This window comes from Triturus cristatus, chromosome 2_2 (genome assembly GCF_964204655.1).
Source record: "Triturus cristatus chromosome 2_2, aTriCri1.1, whole genome shotgun sequence".
Lineage (NCBI taxonomy): Eukaryota > Metazoa > Chordata > Amphibia > Caudata > Salamandridae > Triturus > Triturus cristatus.
Window position 1 is genome coordinate 861,544,773 of NC_140582.1, and position 23,023 is coordinate 861,567,795.

General features: G+C 45.1%; 1 protein-coding gene across 1 annotated transcript in view; it reads right to left on the reverse strand.

The window, feature by feature from the left end:
* The window catches only part of FAM114A1 (family with sequence similarity 114 member A1), a 199,670-nt gene that overhangs the window by 101,993 nt on the left and 74,654 nt on the right, over positions 1–23,023 (reverse strand). Inside the window, exons 4-6 of the mRNA XM_085642273.1 lie at positions 20,551–20,658; positions 15,157–15,263; positions 12,596–12,730 (exon numbers count right to left, since the gene is read on the reverse strand). Of these exons, the coding sequence (XP_085498399.1) occupies positions 12,596–12,730; positions 15,157–15,263; positions 20,551–20,658 (350 nt within the window). The remainder of the gene's footprint in view (positions 1–12,595; positions 12,731–15,156; positions 15,264–20,550; positions 20,659–23,023) is intronic.

The window sequence follows — 23,023 nt, forward strand, 5'->3', positions numbered from 1 at the left end:
GTGCAATGCTCAATAATGGGTGTTAGCAACCTAGCATTTCTTTCTTTTGCCAGGATCAATGGCCTGGGTGAAGGGTTTTAAGTGCTTCTTGAGTGGCGTGATGGGCGGAATTCAAGAAATGGAGGCATGGGTTTTCCACCACTTAGTTAATTTGGTTGGGGGGGCCCAGGCATGCAGTGGAATATCTTCTGTAGAAGCTGCGGCACGGACTAGGGGAGGGAGTGTCTCCCCTCCCAACACTTTGGTCATACACCTGGGAGGCAATGATTTGACTTTTCAGGGTAGGAGGGCACTGCTGCCAGAAATGAAATCCTCCTGGAGTAAGTTAAGCAACCATTGGTGGGCATGTGTGTTATGATGGACGGAGATAACCCCACTGTTAGTGTGGCGAGGGGCCCGGCCAGGGGTTGCCGTGGAAACCTCACGCAGGAGAGTTAATATTGCCATGTGTAGATTCCCTGAACAGAATGGTTTGGTTTTATCGGGCATGGCCGGATGAAAGCTTAAGTCCACAGGGAGTTTTAAAAAGGGTGGGGGCACCTGTCCAGAGGGGGCATGGACTGGTCTACCTGTCCAGAGTGGGTTTGGACTTGTTTTGCGGGACCTGGGAGAGGCCCTGGAATCAGCAGGAAGTAGGTTTAAATGCCTACCTTGGTGGGGGGCCCTGGTTGTGACGGTGGCCACAGCCAGAGCTGTGGCGGAGTTACAGGGCGATCCAGAGGCAGAAAGGTTCTCAGGGGTACCCTCTTCAGGAGCTCAAAGGGTGCAAATGCCAAATATCCCCAGCAAGTACCCTGGACCCTGGAGGAGCGACAGCGCCCTGTTAGTCCTACAGGCGGTTGTAAGCTTGAGCAACCGGGGGTTGCCTGGAATGCTCTGCCCCTTCGGGGCGTGAGTAAGGGGGTGGACTGGCGGTCCACCGGTGGGAGGGGCTACCCCCTCCCCCAAAATTGGTAAGCACCGATTGGCGACGGCCACGGAGTAATTTGGCTCATCAGGCGGGCAGGCGGCGGAGGGGCTGCCTGCCCTTGGATCGCCTGTAAGATAACCCACTATGTTGGCATATTTGGTATACAAATAAACCTGCAGCAATTTTCTTCACAAACATGGTGTCGTGTGGTTTATTTCCTAATGATATTGCTGTATGTGGGATGGGGAGTGTTGCTGATATTGGCACTATGCTGGCTGCCCCTCGTCCATGAATGGGACCCTCGTAAGAGGGCGGCCGCCTTAGTGCCACATGAGGGCACACAAGTCAGTCCAGTGTGGGTGACCCCCAAGGGGTCCGCGCGCCTCATCATTTATGGGAAGGGGTGGGCGGGGGATGAGGTATAAGTGCCTCTCCCCGCCCACCTGGCGGACTATTTTCGCTGCCCTTGACGCCGTTTCCCTCCCAACCGCTTACCTGGCGTACGTGCAGGGTTTGGGGTGGGAGAGGTGTCTAAGGTGTTATTTTGTGTTACAGGTGGAGTTACAGGGCGATCAGGAGGCGGAAAGGTACTCAGGGGTACCCACTTCTGGAACACAAAGGCTGCAAATGCCAAATATCCCCAGCAAGTCCTCGCGCTGGACCCTGGAGGAGTGACGGCGCCCCGTTAGTCCTACGGGCAGTTGTAAGCCTGAGCAACCGGGGGTTGCCTGGAATGCTCCGCCCCTTCGGGGGCGTGAGTAAGGGGGTGGACTGGCAGACCACCAGTGGGAGGGGTTACCCTCTCCCCCAAAATTGGTAAGCACCAATTGGCGACGGCCACAGTGTAATTTGGCTCATCAGGTGGGCAGGCGGCGTAGGGGCTGCCTGCCCTTGGATCGCCCGTAAGATAACCCACCATGTTGGCATATTTGGTATGCAAATAAACCTGCAGCAATATTCTCACCAAACAAGGTGTTGTGTGGTTTATTTCCTAATGATATTGCTGTATGTGGGATGGGAAGTGTTGCTGATATTGGCACTATGACATTTTGCCTGTGCAAGTCTGTTTTCCTCAACCAACTCTAACTCAGGTTACCACATGACTATATGCCACAATTGCATTTTGGGAGTTGCAGTCCTCATTCACGCCAATGGATCAAAAATGAACTAACACACCTGAAAACAAATATTTGTAAAGGACCCCCTAATTGCCCGGAACTCCCTAATTGCCCAGAACCCCCACAAAGCCTGCACTCCCACTGTTCACGAGGCAGGCTGATTGTTGTGTTCGTGGAGGGACTCGGGACTTCAAAATTAAAAACCCGCAAAACAGCTCTCTCTCTGCGAATCTCTACCTCTTTCCTTCCTTTCAAGAAAGTGGGTTTGGTGGCACTGTGGACCGGTGCATTACAGGTTTGAATTCTGGTGGGTCCAATCAGTGTTTAATCCTTCTAAGGTCAATAAAATGGGTATCACTGAGTTAGGTAACCATAAACATATGTTACTTTAGCGCCAAGAGAGAGACCCAAGGGTGGCTGTTCTCTTTACACATATACATTGTGTAATAACTGAACCACAGCAGCAGCTCTGCAAGCTTCACTTATGCCGTGAGCCTGTCTGGAAGGGAGTAGGCCGCAGGCTCCAGGCCGCGCCCTGCGTTCGTGCTTGCCTGGGAAGGCATGGCTTGGCAGTTCGGGCTGGACTGTTCCCATGAGGCACAGGGTCAGACTGATTTGCATATGGCCATGTCTGAACTGGGGTGGCAGAGAGGGCTAAAGAACGGTGATGGATCAAACCCAGATCTGTTGACTGGGTGTGAGTGTTTGATTGGCTCTGATGCTCCGTCCATCAACACCCCCTTTTGTACCGCTTTGTTCGCCATAAGTTGGCAGGGTATGCTCAGACGTGAGTCCCTTGCTCCCTTTGCCACTGGATTCAAGCAAGCCTGGCTGAAGACGGCTGAAATGCCAGAAACCGGTCCTAGGAAGCTTGTTTCCGGTACAGGGAAGGCATGGATTGGCAGTTCGGGCTGGACTGTTCCCATGAGGCACAGGGTCAGACTGATTTGCATATGGCCATGTCTGAACTGGGGTGGCAGAGAGGGCTAAAGAACGGTGATGGATCAAACCCAGATCTGTTGACTGGGTGTGAGTGTTTGATTGGCTCTGATGCTCCGTCCATCACCACCCCCTTTTTGTACCGCTTTGCCTGGATAGCCCAGCATCATTCTATGAGAGTCAATGAGCCGGCCGGACAGCGAGCCCTCGGGCTGCAGCAGCCTTTGCGTTTTAAGAGTGCGGTGCGAGATGGCACACAGACCGTACAAGTAGGAGCAAAAATGCCACACCACTGGCCCCTCGGGCCCATTATCCGTTTTGTCGATCCAGTACCATTCACCGCTCATCTTCCGCAGCAAACACTACTGCAACTTGTGCTTTTCGCGCTATGACGGATTTGATCTGTTAAAGTACAGGACACGTATAGTGACTTTCAGATCGGCAAACCTGAAAGGACCCTATGGGAAGCCGTCACACACTGCACACAGGGCAGCCCGTTAGCAGTTTCACTTCAGCAGAGCGGCGCGGGCTGCACGCGTCGCACGGTTGCCCACTCGTCTTCGGGTCACTTGCACTTTAGTCGGGAGTCAAGAAGCGGTAAATCTCCTTTCCCCATGCTGTTTTTACCTCCCCCCTCTCACTACTTAGGTCTTTCTCGTGTTATGTTACCCCTGTGCACCGATCAAGAAATTCTACGTCAGCGCGTTTTATAAATTAAATGACCATAAAAAAGAATGACTCCACTAAAGTCTCGATCGTAGTTCATTTCTGACACCTGCCATAATTAGTAAAGGCAGCTCATCAGCAAAGGCGGACGAGCTTCACATTTAACCCTCGCGGCCACTGGACGGTGAGTCCGCAATATCCCTGCTCTGAATCATGTTTACTGGCGCGAGAACTTAAACGTGGCGCTGGCACGCGACAAACCTGAGCCGACAGCAAGTTCATATTCATCAGTCGCAAAACCCACCGACCGCCAGGACACGCAGTGGAGCAGTGCTGCCCCAAGGAGACAGCTCGAAGTTCTGCTGTCACTTCAGCACAATGTCCACGGAATGTAACCTGCTACGACCCCTGATTACCCAGGAAAGGGCGAGGCGTCTCTCTGAACTTTGGGTCCTTCCACCACCGAGGTGGGGGACACCGCTTCTTCTCTGGCACCGATGAACATGGACAGCGGCCTCCGATGAGACATTGTGAGATGCTATTATTGGTGCACGTCAGCAGACATTACACGCACTCTGGGAACGGCTGAGGGCCGATGTATTGATTTCCTCATATAGAGCATTGTCAAGACATTCTATGAAGGCAGAGGAAAAAGTGTTCTTTTGAAAGAGAACAACAAGTAGGGTGGAGTCGAGGGGGTAAAGGGAAGGCATGCCAGTGTTCGGGGGTGGGGAGGTGGGGGGGGGGGCGGATGAAGAGCACGGCTGTCCTGTAGCAGACCCGAAACTGCTGACCTTAAACTTTAAGGTGACTGTCATGTTCAAGACTAGGAGGGGGGAGGGTGGGTGGGTAAGAGATTGATTATAGGTTATATTTGTGGTTTTGTATAGTCCACGGGACGCTTTACTTTTAGAATTTGTGTGAACCAAGTATAGTCGACATTCCGTATCCAGACAGATTTTGATACATATCAAGTTGCCACAGAATATACATGCACGTAAGGATGTTACAGATGATAGTTGATATACTCTGTATGCCACAGATTGGCATAACAATTAAACTTTCAGAAATGTTAACTACAATTAGTTGCATAGGGGTTCATTTGGGGTTTGGGAAGCGAGACCCGTGCTGTGAGTTGGTGGGGCTCTCGCGGTTCCTCTGCCCTATTCATGGGCGTAGGGATGGCAGAGGTTTAGCTAGAAGAGCTACAGCTGGCTCTGACGTCGCAGCACATTCATTCACCACAGGACCATTAGGCTATAGATGGTTGCCCAACTCTATTCAAACCATCACTAGCAGGGCACAAGTCGGGGGTACACCAGGCCCAGCTCTAAGATTCTTGCTCATGGAGGGCCATGAAGAAGGATGGGTGGGTCACGAAAATGAATGGGCAGTGGTACAAAGTATTGCAGAAATCCAATATTTTAGGTACTGACATTGTCAACTTGACATTTTAGCAGCATAACTACCAACCAACGCGGTACCTACTTCGCTTTCCCTGCTTCCATTTGGCTTTGTGGAATGGGAGGGACGCAGCATACAGATTGGCTGCAGCTTGCTCCTGGTCTTGTGCAGCAGCAGAAACATTCCTGCTGCTGCACATCTCTTTGGAGCTTTCCATGTTTCTTTATAAACACAACTGTCCGCTTTGCAGTTTGCAAAGTACTGAAGTTTAAAAAATGCAGTGCAGTAATCCCTCTGATAATTTTGCACACCCCTACCCAATAAAATAAACCAGACTTAACCATTATTTATCCTCCCGTTCTATGCACATGTTCATTAAAGAAACAATTAAAAACTGAGTTATGGTTATGACAAATGTGCAAAACCAAGGAAACTTACCAGTTATGGTAACCAACACACACAGTACAGGCCATAACTCACGTAGCCCATCATGCTCAAAACCCATTCTCCACTGGGCCTGGGGTTTTCTCCCATCTGTTTTAAGGCCATTCAAGTTTTTTTTCTTAGATATTGCTTTTCTGGCCATTCTAGCCTCTGGCAGTCTTCTCTATTGAGGTAACACTTCCAGCATTCACATCTCCCCCCTTAATGGAAGAAGTACCAACATGCTTGAACTGCTAGCATTGAGTTGTCTGGTTATTTTGTAGCGTGCATTTGGTTTGCAATACGTAAACGGTAATTAAGGTGTACCAAGTAATAAAAGAAGCTTTATTCCGGAAAACAATACTGCAGTGCCCTGTGTGGAAACGTGTAATATTTGACGTTAGCATAAGCGACAGTCATGTTTGCTGTGGTGTCCATTTTGTTTCCTTCGTAATTCTTCTGTCCTCTGCTGCTCGTCTTTTTCACTCTGCTGTGTTTTCTATTTTAGTTGACTTCCTGACTCAGCTAAAGCAATGTGCGTGCTGGGGTTTTTTAGCTGCTAGTGCACCTGGTCTTAGATGTTAACTGTTGGCCATTTACTGCTGCCATAAGCATTCCTGCTCCCCCTCTCACTTTGCTGACCAAGTGGTTATTCATCTGCTCTTGTTTGCAGATAGTTATTTCTAAAACTGTTCTTTCCATTTCTGTTCCAATGCTTACACTGCAACAAAATGGTATAAACGGGATGATGGTTTGTGAATTCAGTGTACTACCTCCTGCAGTACTTCAGAGTGTTGTGTGGATGTGGTCCCACTCATGAGTGATTAACCCTTTCGCTGCGGCGGGAATTCCGCCGCAGCGCTGGGGGATGCGGGGGGGGCAGCGCGGTGGCGCTGTGCTCATGACGGAGCCACTCCGTCATGAGCCACGGTTGAGCTGTGCTCATGACGGAGCGGTTCCGTCATGACTCCGCCCAGTTGCGTTGTCCCCCCGCACAGGCGGGGAAACAGCGCCGCGTGGGTGGAGCGGCCGCCAACGGTCGTGGCATGACGGAACCGCTCCGTCATGAGCACACGGCAACCGTGGCTCATGACAGAGCGGTTCCGTCATGAGCGGGGAAGGGGTTAATAAACTTGTTATTTATTCCAACTCCAGTGCCGATCTCTATTTTGTTGGTTTTTGGACCCGTGGACAAGAGGGTGACCCTGCACCAGTGTGCCCACTTTTAGGCACATTTCCACACCTGTACCAAACACACATTTTCAGAATAGACAACACTATACTGTGTACTACTGAGCTCTGGTTAGCCACTCAATTATAAAGAAAGGCTTCCACATGAGTGAAGGGTACAACAGGTGTTCACTATGAACCTCAAAACACCTATCTTTAAGGCACTGAAATATATCAGAAAAGGTCACAAAACCAACAAGGGAACAGCACAACACTACACCCACAACTAGTTGTGTGTGGCGCACCTCTCTCAAGGCACCCCGCCTACCCTTCCAAAGTAAAGCTTAATATGCGAGCTACTAGCTCTCTCGGTGTGCACTTCCCGTACCCCTGCTGCTCCCAAGGGGCGAGCCCAATGATCAATATAAACTTCTACCCACTGTGGATTGCACCACCCAATACAAATAAAGAAAAATATCAATGGATTGATAATTGTCCATCCAATAGTTGTCGGATTCCAAATTTTCTTTATTCTTCTTTATTCATGCAAAAACACCGGGCACCCAACGCGTTTCGTTCTTGTAAAAAGAACTTCTTCAGGGCGATTCTTCTCGAGGTGATTATATATTGATGGTAGAACTCATGTCAAAAGGTGAATCAATTGCGAATTTCTACTGGTACTCCTTTTGATTCGCGACACCTCTAACGTCCTTACCAATTATTGTACCTATGACTTCAAAATAATTTCAAGTGTTCAGATGGTCTCGTAATTTCTTCCTAGTAAATGGCTACTGTGCCTGTATCACGGCTTGTCAAAATGGCAACAATGTATCCTCTTCGGTACATCAGAAAAGGTGCTTTTGAAAAAAATCACAGCGTTATGGTGCAAAATGGTTGCAAATGGAGCATAGAGAGTGTTCAGGATATATGTGCTGTTCATTTGTGCATGCAGCAGCTACCATACCTGCTGACATCAAACTTGTCCCCAAGTCTAAAATTAGCCTATGTCCTGGGGTGAATCAGGACAAAAAAGTGGCCCAGGCACCCAAAAACTAGCGGCTCACCTTTGCAGATCACCATCCTTTCATGAAATATTGCTTGGATAGTATCAGGGAGATAATCATGGGAGACATTTGTGATAAATTAAACTTTTCAAATGTTCTAGGACCATTAAGGTTATCCACTTGCTGGAAACACTATTATTTCTCTGCAGCTCACTCACAAGTCTTCCAATTAATCTGTTCCTGAAACAGTTGCTCGATCTCCGATCCTCTAAGCCATTACTCATTCTCTGATCTCTGAATTCTCTCTCTGCAATCAGGTCCTACAACTTCTGGTCCTTCTTATGCATCCTTGCTTGGCCCTGACCAACATGAACCCAGAAGGTCATGCATATCCTCTTGTATTTAGGCTTCTGTTCACACTTAAGAATCTTCTTTAGGCATTCAGACTCTTGCTCATCATCCGTTGGTCTCTAAACTACCCACTTATTAAAGGGACCCTGGAGCTCATTTCCACTCTCCGGTCCTTTGAGATGCCTGCTCAGGCTCAGATCCTTAGGGTTCCAGCTCACTCTCAGGGGCCTTTGGATTCCAGCTCATCTGGTCACCTGATTTTCATGTTCACCGGCATATCTTGTAGCACTTGCTCAGTCTTACTTGGAAGCTCCAGGACATCCTGATTTCCCTGAGCCTCATGTTTACCGTGAAATTCCACATAACTTATATATCGGTATAGCTTCCTTGATGTTTTGCTCACCCTAAGTGCATGAGGTGTACTGTCACCACCAGGCAGCTGAAGCTCCTGCTCACCCTCAAATCCTTGCTTTGAGGGTGAGTTTGGGTCCCTAAGCCTCAAGCTCACCCTCAGGGTCCTGAGCTTTATGTGTATTCCAAGTTGCCCAAACACTTCTCACTCCAAGGTCTTCAAGGCTCCTGCTTGTCCCAATGGCTCTGGCTCACCAGGGGGTGCTAAGGGTCTGTGCTCAGTGTCATTTACTTGTGGTGCCTGGCCACACTCAAGTGCCCAGAGGTTCCCTCTCAGGGACATTAACCATTAAAGATCCGGTCCACCTTAGACCCCTGGGGCACATGTCATCCCCAAGTTGCTAAATCTTCTTTTTATGTTCCTGTATGTCTGTCCTACCAATTCTTCACTCTGTCGCTCTCATTCTACAAACCCCTCTATCTATTTTAATCTCCTTCTTTCTCATTCTACCTCCCATTATTCCATCTCTCTCGTTATCCATCTCTTTTTTCCTGTCTTTCTCTCTCTCCATAGTTGCCCTGATTTCCTCCTTTTCCATTTCCCATGCACTATTTCCTCCCTCTGTCAAGTCTATAATTTCTCCCTCTTTCTCACTCCTCTGTCTCCCACATACACTCTATACTACCTCCCATGTCCTTATTCCACACTCTCTCAATTCCTATTGCCTCTGAGTTTTACTTCAGTTCTTTTTCCTGTCTTGAAAAGTCTCCTTTTCTTCAATTGTGTTTTCTCATGTCTGTCACCTTCATTTCCCTCTAGCCCCTGAACTTGTCTGTGTCCTGCACCTAATGTTATATTTCATTGTGTTACATTTACTGACTTGCTGCTGTCAGTAGCTACCTGCTTTATCAAACCTTGCCATTTGCAGAAGACCATTCTCTGTAGACATGAAATAGATAGATGTCCTTGTAAGTGCTTTCAGTTCTGCATGCTTTCAAAGGTTATTCATGGAAGTGGCGGGGCCTTGTTCTACCAATAGTAGTAGTAAAGGAAAATCCACCTATTTCTGGAGGAATATTTAGATACAGTACAGAATCCACAGATGACATTTCTTTGACCATACTATCCCTTTCTAGAAGGGATAGGACCACATTAGACCTTTCTTGGGTTCTACTCCTGATTTGGCACTTCCTCTAGGTATCACTAACCTCTAAATCAAGCTGTAGACTGCTGGACCATCAGAAAAAGAAGTGTGTGTGAGGCCTTGATCCATCCTTTCCTTATTATTACTGACCAGAAAACTTTTAACACCCTCTTCTGCTTCCATCCTTGGCTTTGTCATTCACTATTCTTTTTCTCCCTTTGCCACCGCCCTTCTCTCCACTTTTGTTCCTACTCTGCTTTTACCAATCTCTTGTTCTACCCTTTTCTCCACTTAGGCTGTCCTCACTTCATCTTTTCCTTGGCTGTTTTCCTCTCTCACTTCCCCATTGTGCTTATCTATAATTCTTTTCCTCCCCTCTTCTCTCCTCAATCATTTCTCCCTCTTTCCTCTCCGCCTCTCTGTTTGTCTCTACTCCCCACTCCGTCTCTTATTTCCTTTAGTCTCGGTCTCTCTCTTTATCCCTCCTGTGCTGTTACCTCTCCTTTTCCCCCAACATAGAGGGTGAATTAATTGTTGCATTGCAAAGGTGTCAAAATCAAGTTTTTCTTCTACACATTTCTAGTCATTTAAAAAAAAAAAAAAAGGAAAGTAATTTCAGTTCTTAGGGTTTTTTCTGAAGTTCCACCTTTCTCAGCTGTGCACAGCACCCTCTCCATTCCATAAACTGAAGAAATGTCATTAGAATGAAACTTCCAATTTCCATCTGGTGTGTCACCGCAGTTTTTAAACCAAGAATGCTGGCACCAGACCCCCATAGCTTTTATACATGATCGTTGTGGCCTGCTGCGAGGTACTAAAGGCAACGTTACCCGTCCAAGACTTGTTAATTGTGCTGCTCAAAAGCATCAGCAGCTCCCCGAGGACCCAAAGTCACTTACTGAGGCCTGGGATGGGGGGAGATGCATAATGGTGTGCCTACTCTGCCGGCCCATTGTAACTTTGCCCATGACAATCGACTGGCCTGACTGTGGCTTGCTGAGAGTCACACTCAAGCTGTAGCAGCTTTTTGGGTTGTGCGCCAGGAAAGTCGGCCCAGGAATGTGGACCTGCTTTCCCACTTCTGAATGGCCTTGGGTGGTTCTGGCTCACCCTCTAAAACCGGGCCAGGGGTACACGAGGGTGGATGGGGTGCACCCACTATTTTCACAAGGTGGACGCCGTCTCCCCTGCCAAGAAGTTGGGCCCCACTGAAATATGCTGAACTGAGGGATTCAGCAGTGCCTGCACGTTGTCTGTCAGCTTTCCAAGCAGCAACTGCAGGGTGCAAGGGGGCTTTTTTACTTTAAATTCGAGCGGAACAAAAAGTAAAGGCGGAGGTGAAGGAGTAACCAATTAAACAGAACAAATCTACTGCCAATTTTCTCCTTCTTTCCAATTTCTTTGTGGCAGAGTTTAAAAATAAATACATGTAGAAGTTGAGGCTCCAATTTAGCATCAGGGGTGTGGCACCTTTTTGGCACAATCCCTACACAAAATGTAATTTATTAAATCTCATAATGCGCTCAAATGTACTCATGTGTGAGGTCTTAAGTTCTCATGTCACTTCTTGTGATTTCACTTCCTGTGAAGTAATGGGCTGTGATACCACTTCCTGTAATGGCACATCCTGTGATGTAACGAGCTGTGAAGAAATGCGTTCTGATGTCTTAATGCGCTATGATGTCACTTGCATACTGCCTAACTTGGTTAATCCCCCCCACTTCTTTTTTTAGGACTTGTGCCCCGATCAATAGATTTCTCTTTCCAGGACTGCCGTCCCACGTGGGGTAAATCATACAGTGACCATAAAGGACAAGGAGAAAACATCCTACGAGCCAGGGCCTTTATTTTTTTTACTTATAGGAAACAAACTGTTGCTTTTCGAGTCTGCTTTCTTGAAAACAAAAAAACCTTTGCTCAGCGAGCGCATCAGACATGGCGCATCAGGCGAGCCAATGCACTAGCAGCTTTGCTGAAGACACACAAACACCTGCCTGCCTGGCAGCAATCTCTAGATTTGGCATGTGGTCCTCAACCCATCAGACCAGTGGGCCACCCATCAGGATCTAAATAACTCCAAGAGTTTTTGGCTACCCATTCCATGTTACTTAATAATACATATGCACTCAGAGCATAGGACCCTACTGTAGTAGATGGGAGTAGTGAGATTCACACAGAGGTTATTTATAGGACTATAGGGAGGTTAGCCTCTGAAGCCCGTCAAGTTACTCAGCGATAGTCAAGTTTGAGGGGATCTGAAGGGTTTATAGAGTATGGTCCAGCAGTGGTATGGCTCCTGTTCGAAGGTCTTTAGAGGTGTGAAGAAGCAGCATGAGTTTGACATCGCTTGACCGGTGCTGCATTTCCCAATCCTGTTTCACCAATCCACATCCGGCACTACAAATACCTCATGGAGCACCACCCTCTGGGCAGCCAAAAGGAAGGCGCCAGCAGGGCAACTGAAGATGCGATCCCAGCTCCGTTCTCGGCATGGTTACAACACCTCCTTTTGGGAATTGTGGGTGTGAGCTGGGTTATTAACACGTTTTCAAAAATTGGCAGTCTAGAGTTCTGAAACCAATCGACACAGTGCAACAGCAGAACGCCATTCAGACGGAGAGCTGCAATATGCTGAAATGAAGTACGTTTATGGCCAACGGAAAACACGGGGATATTTGAGACAATATTGAATGTTTTACAGAAAATAAAATAATAGTAAAACACATTAGGGAAAAGACGGAAGGGCAACGAAAAGAAACTCACAAAAATATGCTTTCTAAAGCGAAGCTTCCAATAGACTGGCCGCATACAAAGGATACACGCTTTACTGTTTTTTGTGTGTGTAATTTTAGCAGTATTCATAAAGAGGAGAGTGTCTTTTCCCTCACCGAATCTGAATGCGAGAATACACTGCAGTATTTCCACTACCAAGGTCGCTTTATGATTTACATGCATTAGCCACAGATTTCCCAAGAGGCAGAAAAACAATTACGAGCTTAATTTAACCATTCTCATTAATTACAGAGCTCTTAATAGCTTTCTCTCACACTGGCACAGCCACCATCCATCAGAGGGCGTTTAAATCTTCTGCCAGTGCATCTGAAGCAGTCTTACCTGAGACAGGGAGGCAGTCCGCTGCATCAATATCTTGGTTCTCTTAAATCCAGGATCACCTTCTGCCAGCACTTTCATCGTTTTCTTGCCAATAAATTCGAGGGCGTCCAGTCCTCCAGTCAGAACAGTTTTCCCCTTCATGCAACAACAGGCACTTTATCAGGTAAACAGGATACTAATATTGAATGGTATTAAACATGAGCTGTAAAATTAAAATTAATCTTTATTTTTTCTAGCAGAAAAGCCACATTTAATGTTCCATTGAGAAAGTTCCATGGTGCGACTGTGCATGAATGATACTATGGTATTGTGTAAGGTGGTTAAAGGTGGTGGAGCCATCACTCATTTTGGGGACAGGGACACATTTTTCATCAAACTTTAACCCAGAAGAGGAAAGAAATAGGCATAAAACGGAGAAAGAAGAAGGAAGAGAAAGATAGGAAAGAATTAATGAAGGTAGAAGGCAAAAGTGAAATAAAGAAAAAAGATTTTTCAAGGAATGAGGTGGAATCCAAATCTGGGCAGTCTTGGTATCCAGCAAACCCAATAGGGGGGGCTCAACAATTTTGGACCTTCCACAAATTAATAATTTTTTAACAAATTAAGCATTGCACTGCGCAAAGGTAGGGAGTTATCGGTTTGCACAAAAAATAGAGTCTTGTGTTTTGCACTTTAGTCTAAGCCTTGAATTGCTATCAACCAGAGTAAGACTAAACACACACAATTCTGAAATCTAGGATGAAGCATGTTATGAAGTTCAAAACCAGGCCTTCAAAACCGGGGCTGTTTGAGCTGTCTGCCTATAGAGGTCTTTTCATATGTCAACTGACCTTCCCCCTTTTTTGCTTCTCTTTTACGTCCTGCATCTTCAATTTGTAACTATTATTCTATATTATTTCTTAATTAAATAGGAGTTATTTTTTAACCAGCAATGTACAGTTTTCAATAAAAATGTCTACAAATTAAATGAATACATTAGAAAACACTAATAAATAAATATTCTTTTTTATACAAAAGAGCTAAGCAAACAAAAAAAATAAATCACCCTTTCTTAGGTTCTGGCGATAGCCAGAAATCCCCCAAAAGACCACAATCGCATTTATGAGTAGCAGAAGTGGTATTACAAGTGTACATTTTTACGTATTCTTATATGCCTTTGTGATTCCAACCTGAAATGTCCAACTTTCTATATTAGTAAAAGTGCAAAAAGAGAACAGTCCTTTCTAGTTATAATAATTGATATGAATATGCAGTGACTATTCCCATTATAGTCTCATTTTAGATGTTTTGAGCCAATTCACAAAGCCATGTTTTAGTTTGTAAAAGAGTTCTGCGTGAGTACTATTTTACCTATATCAAAATGCATTTGTGAATAGGTCTCTTGGACCTTTGGGCTTCGTGCTCAGGGTGTGGCCTGAATGCCTGTTATTGACACTTGCCAACATTTACCCCTTTCTAGATAGTGAATCAAAAGCAGGCCTGGCACAAAACGTCAGCCCTAACGTTCGTTCGTTCGTTCTCTCTCTCGTTCTCTCTCTCTCTCTCTCTCTCTCGTTCTCTCTCTCTCGCTCTCTCTCTCTCTCCCTCTCTCTCCCTCTCTCTCCCTCTCTCTCCCTCTCTCTCCCTCCCTCCTCTATCTCTTTTTCTCCTCTATATCTTCGAATGCACCGGCTGTGTCTGCTTCAATGGACCCGGGGGAGCTGGAGAAAACTCCTAGTGTACGAGATCCTCATGTTAGGATAAAACACCCAGTGTACGAGATGCTCATGTTAGGATAAAACACCCAGTGTACGAGATGCTTCTGTTAGGATAAAACTCCTAGTGTACGAGATGCTCATGTTAAGATAAAACTCCTAGTGTACGAGGTGCTCATGTAAAGATAAAACTCCTAGTGTACGAGATGCATATGTTAAGATAAAACTCCTAGTGTACGAGATGCATATGTTAAGATAAAACTCCTAGTGTACGAGATGCATATGTTAAGATAAAACTCCTAGTGTACGAGATGCTCATGTTAGGATAAAACTCCTAGTGTACGAGGTGCTCATGTTAAGATAAAACTCCTAGTGTACGAGGTGCATATGTTAAGATAAAACTCCTAGTGTACGAGATGCATATGTTAAGATAAAACTCCTAGTGTACGAGATGCATATGTTAAGATAAAACTCCTAGTGTACGAGATGCTTCTGTTAGGATAAAACTCCCAGTGTACGAGATGCTTCTGTTAAGATAAAACTCCTAGTGTACAAGATGCTCATGTTAAGATAAAACTCCTAGTGTACGAGGTGCTCATGTAAAGATAAAACTCCTAGTGTACGAGATGCTTCTGTTAGGATAAAACTCCCAGTGTACGAGATGCTTCTGTTAAGATAAAACTCCTAGTGTACAAGATGCTCATGTTAAGATAAAACTCCTAGTGTACGAGATGCTTCTGTTAGGATAAAACTCCTAGTGTACGAGATGCTTCTGTTAAGATAAAACTCCTAGTGTACAAGATGCTCATGTTAGGATAAAACTGAACATTCACAAACAACAATACAGGTATCAGAAGAACTACTTACTGTGTTTTGTACAACATTTGTGATTGTCGACAACACTCCGCGAGAACTAGCTGAAGGAGAAGCTGGTGGAGCTTCGGCAGTACTCTCTTCTGTTTCAGAAGCACATTCTATTTAATGAAAAAATATATTATTTATCATTTTAACAGGACCATGAATTCTGAGAGAAGGAAGTTGTTCTCTGGTTTGTTGGCCACGCTGATAGGATACTTAAACATGAATTGTGTTGAGTATGCACAACAATAGCCGTAGGAACATGCAGTTATACGACCATTAGTAGACCTGGCTGGTTGCAGGAGGCTGATAACGCATTTTCAAGTAGCTTCGCTTACAAATAGGGGGGACAAGACAACTCATGCCAGGGGCTGATGGAGCGTGGATTGCTCAGGCGAGTTGACCAGAGCAGAATAGGGAAAAGCATGTGATCAGGTCCGACAGGGTCCACTAACACTAGACTTAAGCTTATCCAGTGAAATATCTTGCATAGAACCTACATGGCCCCCAGAAACCTCTCTAAGATATACCCAGTGAACCCCAATGTCTGTGGTAGATGTGGACTGCCTTCAGCAGACTTTTCACACAGACATGGCCCTGTCAGCCACCAGTGGAATTCTGAGCAGAAGTGATTAGTACATTATTGTACCTAGAGGGAACGGTTCTGACAGGGACCATAAACGGTGCTTGCTGAGGGTAATGCCACAATGCAGGAAATTGAAAATGGAAACATGGATGGTGGCACTCGGGGTAGTCCTAGCAAAGATGCCAGATCGCCATACACTGGCCTGCAACCCGAGCCATGGAGGTAAGAGTCTGGAAGAGAGATTTATTGGAGTAGGCTGAACCAATCATGCAACTCACCCGCACAGGTGACAAAGTGGTAGAGGATTTGTGACTTGGGTTGGACATATTTACAAACATAATGGACCCCCCAAATAACAGGCCTCCCTTAACTATAAAATGTTGATATTTGTGAGGACTGGTAACAATAAAGTTATGATTGAGCATTAGGTGGAACATCTCAAAGAATTGGTCGCTCAAGAACTGCTGCGATTAGATGTGATGGTGCGGTCAAATACTGAAGATTGGTTGCACATGCGATAATGTTTATGCTTTTGAAATTTTTCCGAAAATTCTAATAAGCATATAAAAAAAAAAAAAAAAAGAATATCCGCAGCAATATTCCATCGCTCCTATAATTTTCCATTGTTCCAGGAGATGGCACTGAAATCTATCATCAAACCCTTCGACTTCAGCAGTCAGAGGGTGGACACTCCTGGACATCCTCTGACCATACAGACTCACCCAGCTAACTTTCTTCGGCTTGAGGGTCTTTAGGGCAAAAGTCACAAAACCAATTATGAACTAAGGGTGACTTTGGTGCATAAGTGGTTTTCCGAAAGTAAATTCACGTTTTAAATTCACAAAGTATGAATTTAAACTCATAAAGTAACTTACTCACATGTAATATTATAACAATATGATCTATTACTATGTGGGATATAAATACACCCTGCCATCACGGGGGCAGAGGTGTGTATTTCTAGGTGGAAACAATGGCCAGAGTAAGGGAATACTCATAAACTATCATGTATGTGCTCTTCAGAAACATTTGCAGGCCCTTTCCTACCCCATATATGCTACAACATGTACTCCTGTCCTGGACAGGTGTATATTTGTATTTGGGGTGGGAAAGTGGATTGAACACTCCCAACATTGGTGGAGGTGTACAGGAAAGCAGTTGTCCACAGGGAAAAATATTTTTCAATTAGAGAAAAAGAAAAACACTTTACAAGTGCAAATGTGTAAACGTACACTGTGTCTAAATTACTCACCACATTTGCTCCAATTACACACCTCTGCTTGAATATCAACAATGCTTATAAATATATGCGTATATGTTTGACTTTCAAAACTTTTAGACAGTTCAGTTTCAACATTTCGTATGCATTGGTAGTACGATAATTCTCTTTTGCCAGAATAGTTTTTAGGTCAAAGCCTACCACACAGCCCAGCTGTCTGGTTTGCTAAAGACATCTTGGGGACATTCGGAATGCTTCCCTGGGAATGCATTGCGTCCATTGCTTTGCGGTTTGTAACTCACATTTGCTTGCTTTTTAATGACTGTCTTTATTTGTTTTCGGTTATCCAGCTTGAGTTCCTCCCTCCCGTGGAGCATTATTTACTGTATTCTTCCGAGGGCTAGCTGTAAACAGGCCTTCAAATCTTATTCTTATTATGCCACATTTCCTGTGCATTCAGAGACAGAGGTCAAATGTCAGGCTCCGACTTTGGGGGGAGTTTGGTGTTTACTATTCTTTCACTGACTACAAAGTGAGAGGATTTATGTGACAAATGTGCCATGAAAGAAAGGCTTCTCTGTAGCACACAACATCATTTAAATGTCTGTTAACTGTGCAAATATTTTAGAATTAAGAAAGCACGCATGAAGCAATTATTTTTGTAATTTGGAATTGTGGTGGAAATAAATATTTTAATATGATCAAAACAAATCAATATACTAAGTGCTGACAGTTCCACACATTATCGTTTGTGCTGAATACTTTATCTGTAAAACTGTATGACTGTGTAAATGTGATGGTCATTTCAATTGAAAATGTGTTGTCTGTAAAGGCAAAGTGCTACCGCACCATGCATACTCCACTTTATGCCACTCCACTCTACTCTATGCCACTGCACTCTACATCTCTCTGGTCGAGACCACTCTACTCAGCACCACTCTACGCTCCGTCGCTGCACTCGACTTTACTCTGCACCACTCCACTCTATGCCACTCTACTGTGCACCACTTGACTTTATGCCAATGCACTCTATGCCACTCTATGCACCACTGCACTCTACACCACTGCCCTCTGTGCCACTGCACTCTACTCAGTGCTACTGCACTTTTCGACAATAAACTCTACACCACTCTAATCTGCTTTGCACCACTGTACTCTATGCCAGTGCACTCAAAAAACACCACTCCACTCTACGACACTTCACTCTACTCTGTAATAATCTACTCTGCGCTGCTGCACTCAACACCACTCTACTCCAGTTCGTGCCACTCCACACTGTGCCACTGCAATCTACGCTACGCCACTTCACTCTATGCCACACTACTCTACGCCACTCTAATCTGCAGCACTGCACTGTACTCTCTTCTACTACACTCCATGTCACTGCACTCTACGCCAATCCACTCTACCCCTCTTTAATCTGATCTGCACCACTGCACTGTACGACACTCTATGCCACTGCACTCTACCCTCCACCACTCCACTCTATGCCACTTCACTTTAATCTGAAAAAATCCACTGTACACTATTGCACTCTGCGGCACTCTACTCTATGCCACTCCACTCTACGACACAACACCCTATGCCACTGCAATCTACGCTGCGCCACTCTACGCCACTCTACTCTACCCTTCACCACTCTACTCCATGCCTGCCACTCTACTCTGCAATACTGCACTCTATGCCAATACACTCTACACCAATGCACATACTCTGTAGCAATCCTCTCCATGCCAATGCACTCTACGCCACTCTAATCTACTCTGCACCACTGCACTCTATGCCATTTTATGCCACTGCATTCTATGTGACTCTACTTTACGCCGCTACCTTCTTCCCTATATTACACTACCCTGCACCATGACACTCTATACCACTTCAATCTGCTCTGAAACAATGCACTTTACGTCACTGCACTCTATGCTGAGCCACTCCACTCTTCGCCACTGCACTCCGACACTCTACTCTATGCCTCTAAACTCTACGTCAACGCACTCTACACTCCTATACTCAAAACCAATGCACTTCATGCCACTGCATGCCAATTTACTCTGCCCCAACTGAACTCTATGCACCTATACTCTACTCTGCAACACACTACACCACTGTTATTTTACTCTACACCATTGTACTCTATGCCACTAAACTCTACACCACTCTACTCGAAACTACTGCACCCTATGACACTCTACTTTGCAACACTGCACTCTTTGCCACTATTCTCCATGCCACTTTACTCTGCACCACTGCACTCTATGCCACTGCACTCTACACCACTGCAATCTACTCTCCACCACTCAACTCTATGCCACTCTACACCGTTACACTCTATGCCACTCTAATCTGCAGCACTCCACAATATGCCACTGCACTCTACTCTGCGCTACTTTACTCTGTGCCACTACACTCTAAACCACTTGACTCTACTCTGCACCTCTCTACGACACCTATTCTGCACCACGCTATGCCTCTGCACTCTATGGCACTCTACTCTGTACCACTACACTCTGCATCACTGCACTCTGCATCACTGCACTCTACACCACTCTATGTGGTAAATACATTCTATTTCATTTTTAAAATGAGGACTAACATGTAGAATTCATATTTAGTATCCAGAATTTCACATTTTGCTTTTTTCTGCCTCATTTCCTCCAGCGTTGACCTGCTCAAATGTATCAGTTCAAAGCTGGGAAGATGTGATAATTTATCACACAACTCGTAATATTCAGTCCCTGTCCAAACTCCTGTTTGTAGAGCAATCGCTATTTAGCTCTGAACGTGTAATCGGGCCAGAGATGGATAGTTTAAAGTACATACTCCAATGTGTCGCTAAAGACCATGTCAGGTGTTCACATTCATTCGACAACTTTACTACCAGGTTCCTTTCTTAATAGCTCTTTTATTTGCCAGCGGAATCAATAGTGCAACATTCTGGTGATATAAACTGCAGAAGATGAACAGTTCAAGAAAAACGAGCAACTGTTCTGGTGGCTGGCTGTGTGACAGAAGGGGAAGTTACCACAAAGAATCTGAAAGGCAGCAACAACCACTGCTCTTAGGGTTAAGATTCAACTGGCAAAGATTTACAAAGTGACTACCTAGTGGAAACAAATGATGCATCAGCCATGACTCAGACACAAGGGTGGGGCATTCATTGTAACAACCCTTTGCCACCACGTACATACTGCAATCCAGTAAAAAACAACGTACCAGTAACAAGTCATCTGTTTGTAGGCAGTGACATGCTGCGCCTTAGGACCTCTGGCCACTGTTGATAACTAAGGTTGATGAAAAAAGCTACAGGTGGCGGCGAGGAAATAGCTACACTTCATCCCATTAAGCGCGCATTTTCACAACTGATTTCTTGGAAGAAAAAAAATCCGTCACATTATGCAGATATTCATTAATGTGTCCCAGAAATCGGGCACGAATTAATAACTGTGTGACGGCCTAATAAGAACACACACTAATTCTTTTAGGCACCACAAGAAGATTTGGGAGTAAAAGGCTTTATATGCACATTCTAGTACTTGCAACTTGAGACCCTGAAGAAATCAGACAACTCAAATAAATGTTTGGACTGTGAAAAAAGTACCTGCTTTTACAGTTTCAGAGGTGTCAGAGCACGTATCTTCATGAGAAGTTGTGCCATGAATTCGAAGTGTGGCTCCAGCTTTTTCCTTAACCGCTGTCAATCCATGACCTGTTGTGAAAAGAAATGAAACTGCTGTCAGAAAAAGCAGGAAGAAAATGCCACCGCACTGCATTAAAAATACGCCGACCATAAGTATTTACATGAGGAAGGCAGATTAAATATATGAGCCACTATACGTTTGTTCTACAGTTCTGTTTTCAGTAGCTTTGTTCAGGGTCGGACTGACCTATAAGGCAATCTGGTAGTGTCCGAAGGGCTTGCCTCACAGATCAGTGTAGGAACTGGGTTTTTTTTGGGCTGTTTGTGGGCATGTTTTCTGTTCTGTCGGCCTGTTTTTATTGTTGATTTTTCTGATATTGCTACAAATATTGGCAGCAGCAAATATAAATGCATGCAGAGTCCAATACCTTGCAAAACACCCACACTGCTTGCCTATACGAGTTTAAAACTGCCCTGATTTGTAAACGTGGACCATTTTTTTTAGGCAACTGATTCTGGGGCCACTTTTAATTTGGTGCCCGAGTCCGTGTTTTAGTCCCAGTCCGATCCTGGCTTTGATAGTCCACTGAGACAAAAATTCTCCGGGGAGGGCTATTCGCTCTGCAGACAGGTCACAGACTCTCGACTCTTAAAGGGGTTGCAGTCACTAACACTTTGCACAGAAAACAATGTAGGATGTGTGCAGCCTCGAGCTCATCCGCCTGTGCTGCCCTTTTTCCCATTGGGTTTATTCTGACACCCTCCCCCCTCCACCCACACCCCCCCACCACGGCTGGTATGATGATGCAGGAAAGTTCATGCCCATAGTCTACTGGCTAGCTGATAATGTGTGGGGGATTCATCATTAGTCCCGGAATGCAGGTGTTCAAGGAATCCTTGCGGCCTCTACGACCTCATATGTATAGTCAGTGACCCCATTTACCTACATCACTCCTTCCTTCCATCCCCTCCCCCCCCCCCCCCCAAATCACACATCATTTAAGCGTGACACTGGGCTAACATCCAGCTGCTTGGAAATTGAAGGACGAGGCCCCCTAGGACCTCACTTGACTCACTGCTGAGTAAGAAGCAGCCTCCTGGGCCATCCGGGTCCTTTGGCCACTGGATTCTTGACTTTATAGCACAGCCATATAGTGTTTGGAACGCGCAGCAGTGCCTGGGTCTTCTGTACCACCGCGTCTGTGTCATTGACAACTCAGTGGCTATACCAAAGCCTGTACTTTGGCTGTGACTGAGGTGAGGAATGAATGTTCAAGCATAGCCCAAAAGACTACGTGGCAGGGCTAGTTCCTGCAACAGGAAATGACCCCATTCCCGCTATGTATACATACTTGTAAACGTAACTACACGGAAGCACACCAGGCTATTCCAAGGAAACAGGAAGTATTTCTATAGTGAAGTTTCAAAAGATGTTCTATACATTTCCCATTAAATAAGTTGACAAGTATATGAATACGATCAAGAAAGGGAAAGTTGTATGCATACCCTGTAGCTCAAGAAAGAGATCCCTGATATAGAAGGTTAGCCTGATATCTTTGTTGTTTTAGGGTCATAGCATAAGATACAATGCAATAGGGTGAGAAAGTGATTGTCTACAGTGGCGTTTTTTCAAAATGTGATTACATTATTTTTACCACTAAGTATGAAGGCCATTTATGGGCGTTGTCCTTTCAGATGCCTTAACTGTATGACCATCTTGCATTGCCACATGATGATTTACAAGGAAATATACGAATGACAGCCAACAGAATGACAAATGCTACACTGCTAAAGGAATGATACATATATAGTTTACAGATTTTTCAGAAATCATTCATTTAAAAAAAAATGCAAAACATAGAACATAAGCACGTTATTCTTCAATATAGGGTAATTTCATAAATGTATATGTAGATGTACCAACCCCAAAATAAACTGTTGTTTTTTATTGCCTTAAATCAGAAGAAGCACATTATGAACACTGACTAGTGGGAGAGTACGCTAACCGACATGAATACCCACAACAATAAATGTCTCTTAATTAAAAGCATCGTCAGCTACTCGGTACTTTAAGGATCACCAAAGTCATTTAAGCTTGACTGCCAGTTAGTTGAGATAAAGGGGATTCATCTTGGACAGACAAGTGTCCAATTTTACTTAGGAAGATATTTTAGTCTCAGAAAAGAAGATGAAGAAAAAATATAAACAATGTTATTGACAGCAGAGAATGAGTACTAGAGCCCTCTAGTCAACCATTTCCTTTCCCCCCTGCAACACAGTACAGCCTTCTTAATCTCCACCCGTCTTTGCTTTTACACTATGATTACTCCCTCGCTTGTCCAAATCTCTGCTCTGTAGTCTGAGGGATCACACATGCCTTATCTGAGGAGATTCATTACATTAAGGTGGCCCTTGATAAAACAAAAAGGATCCT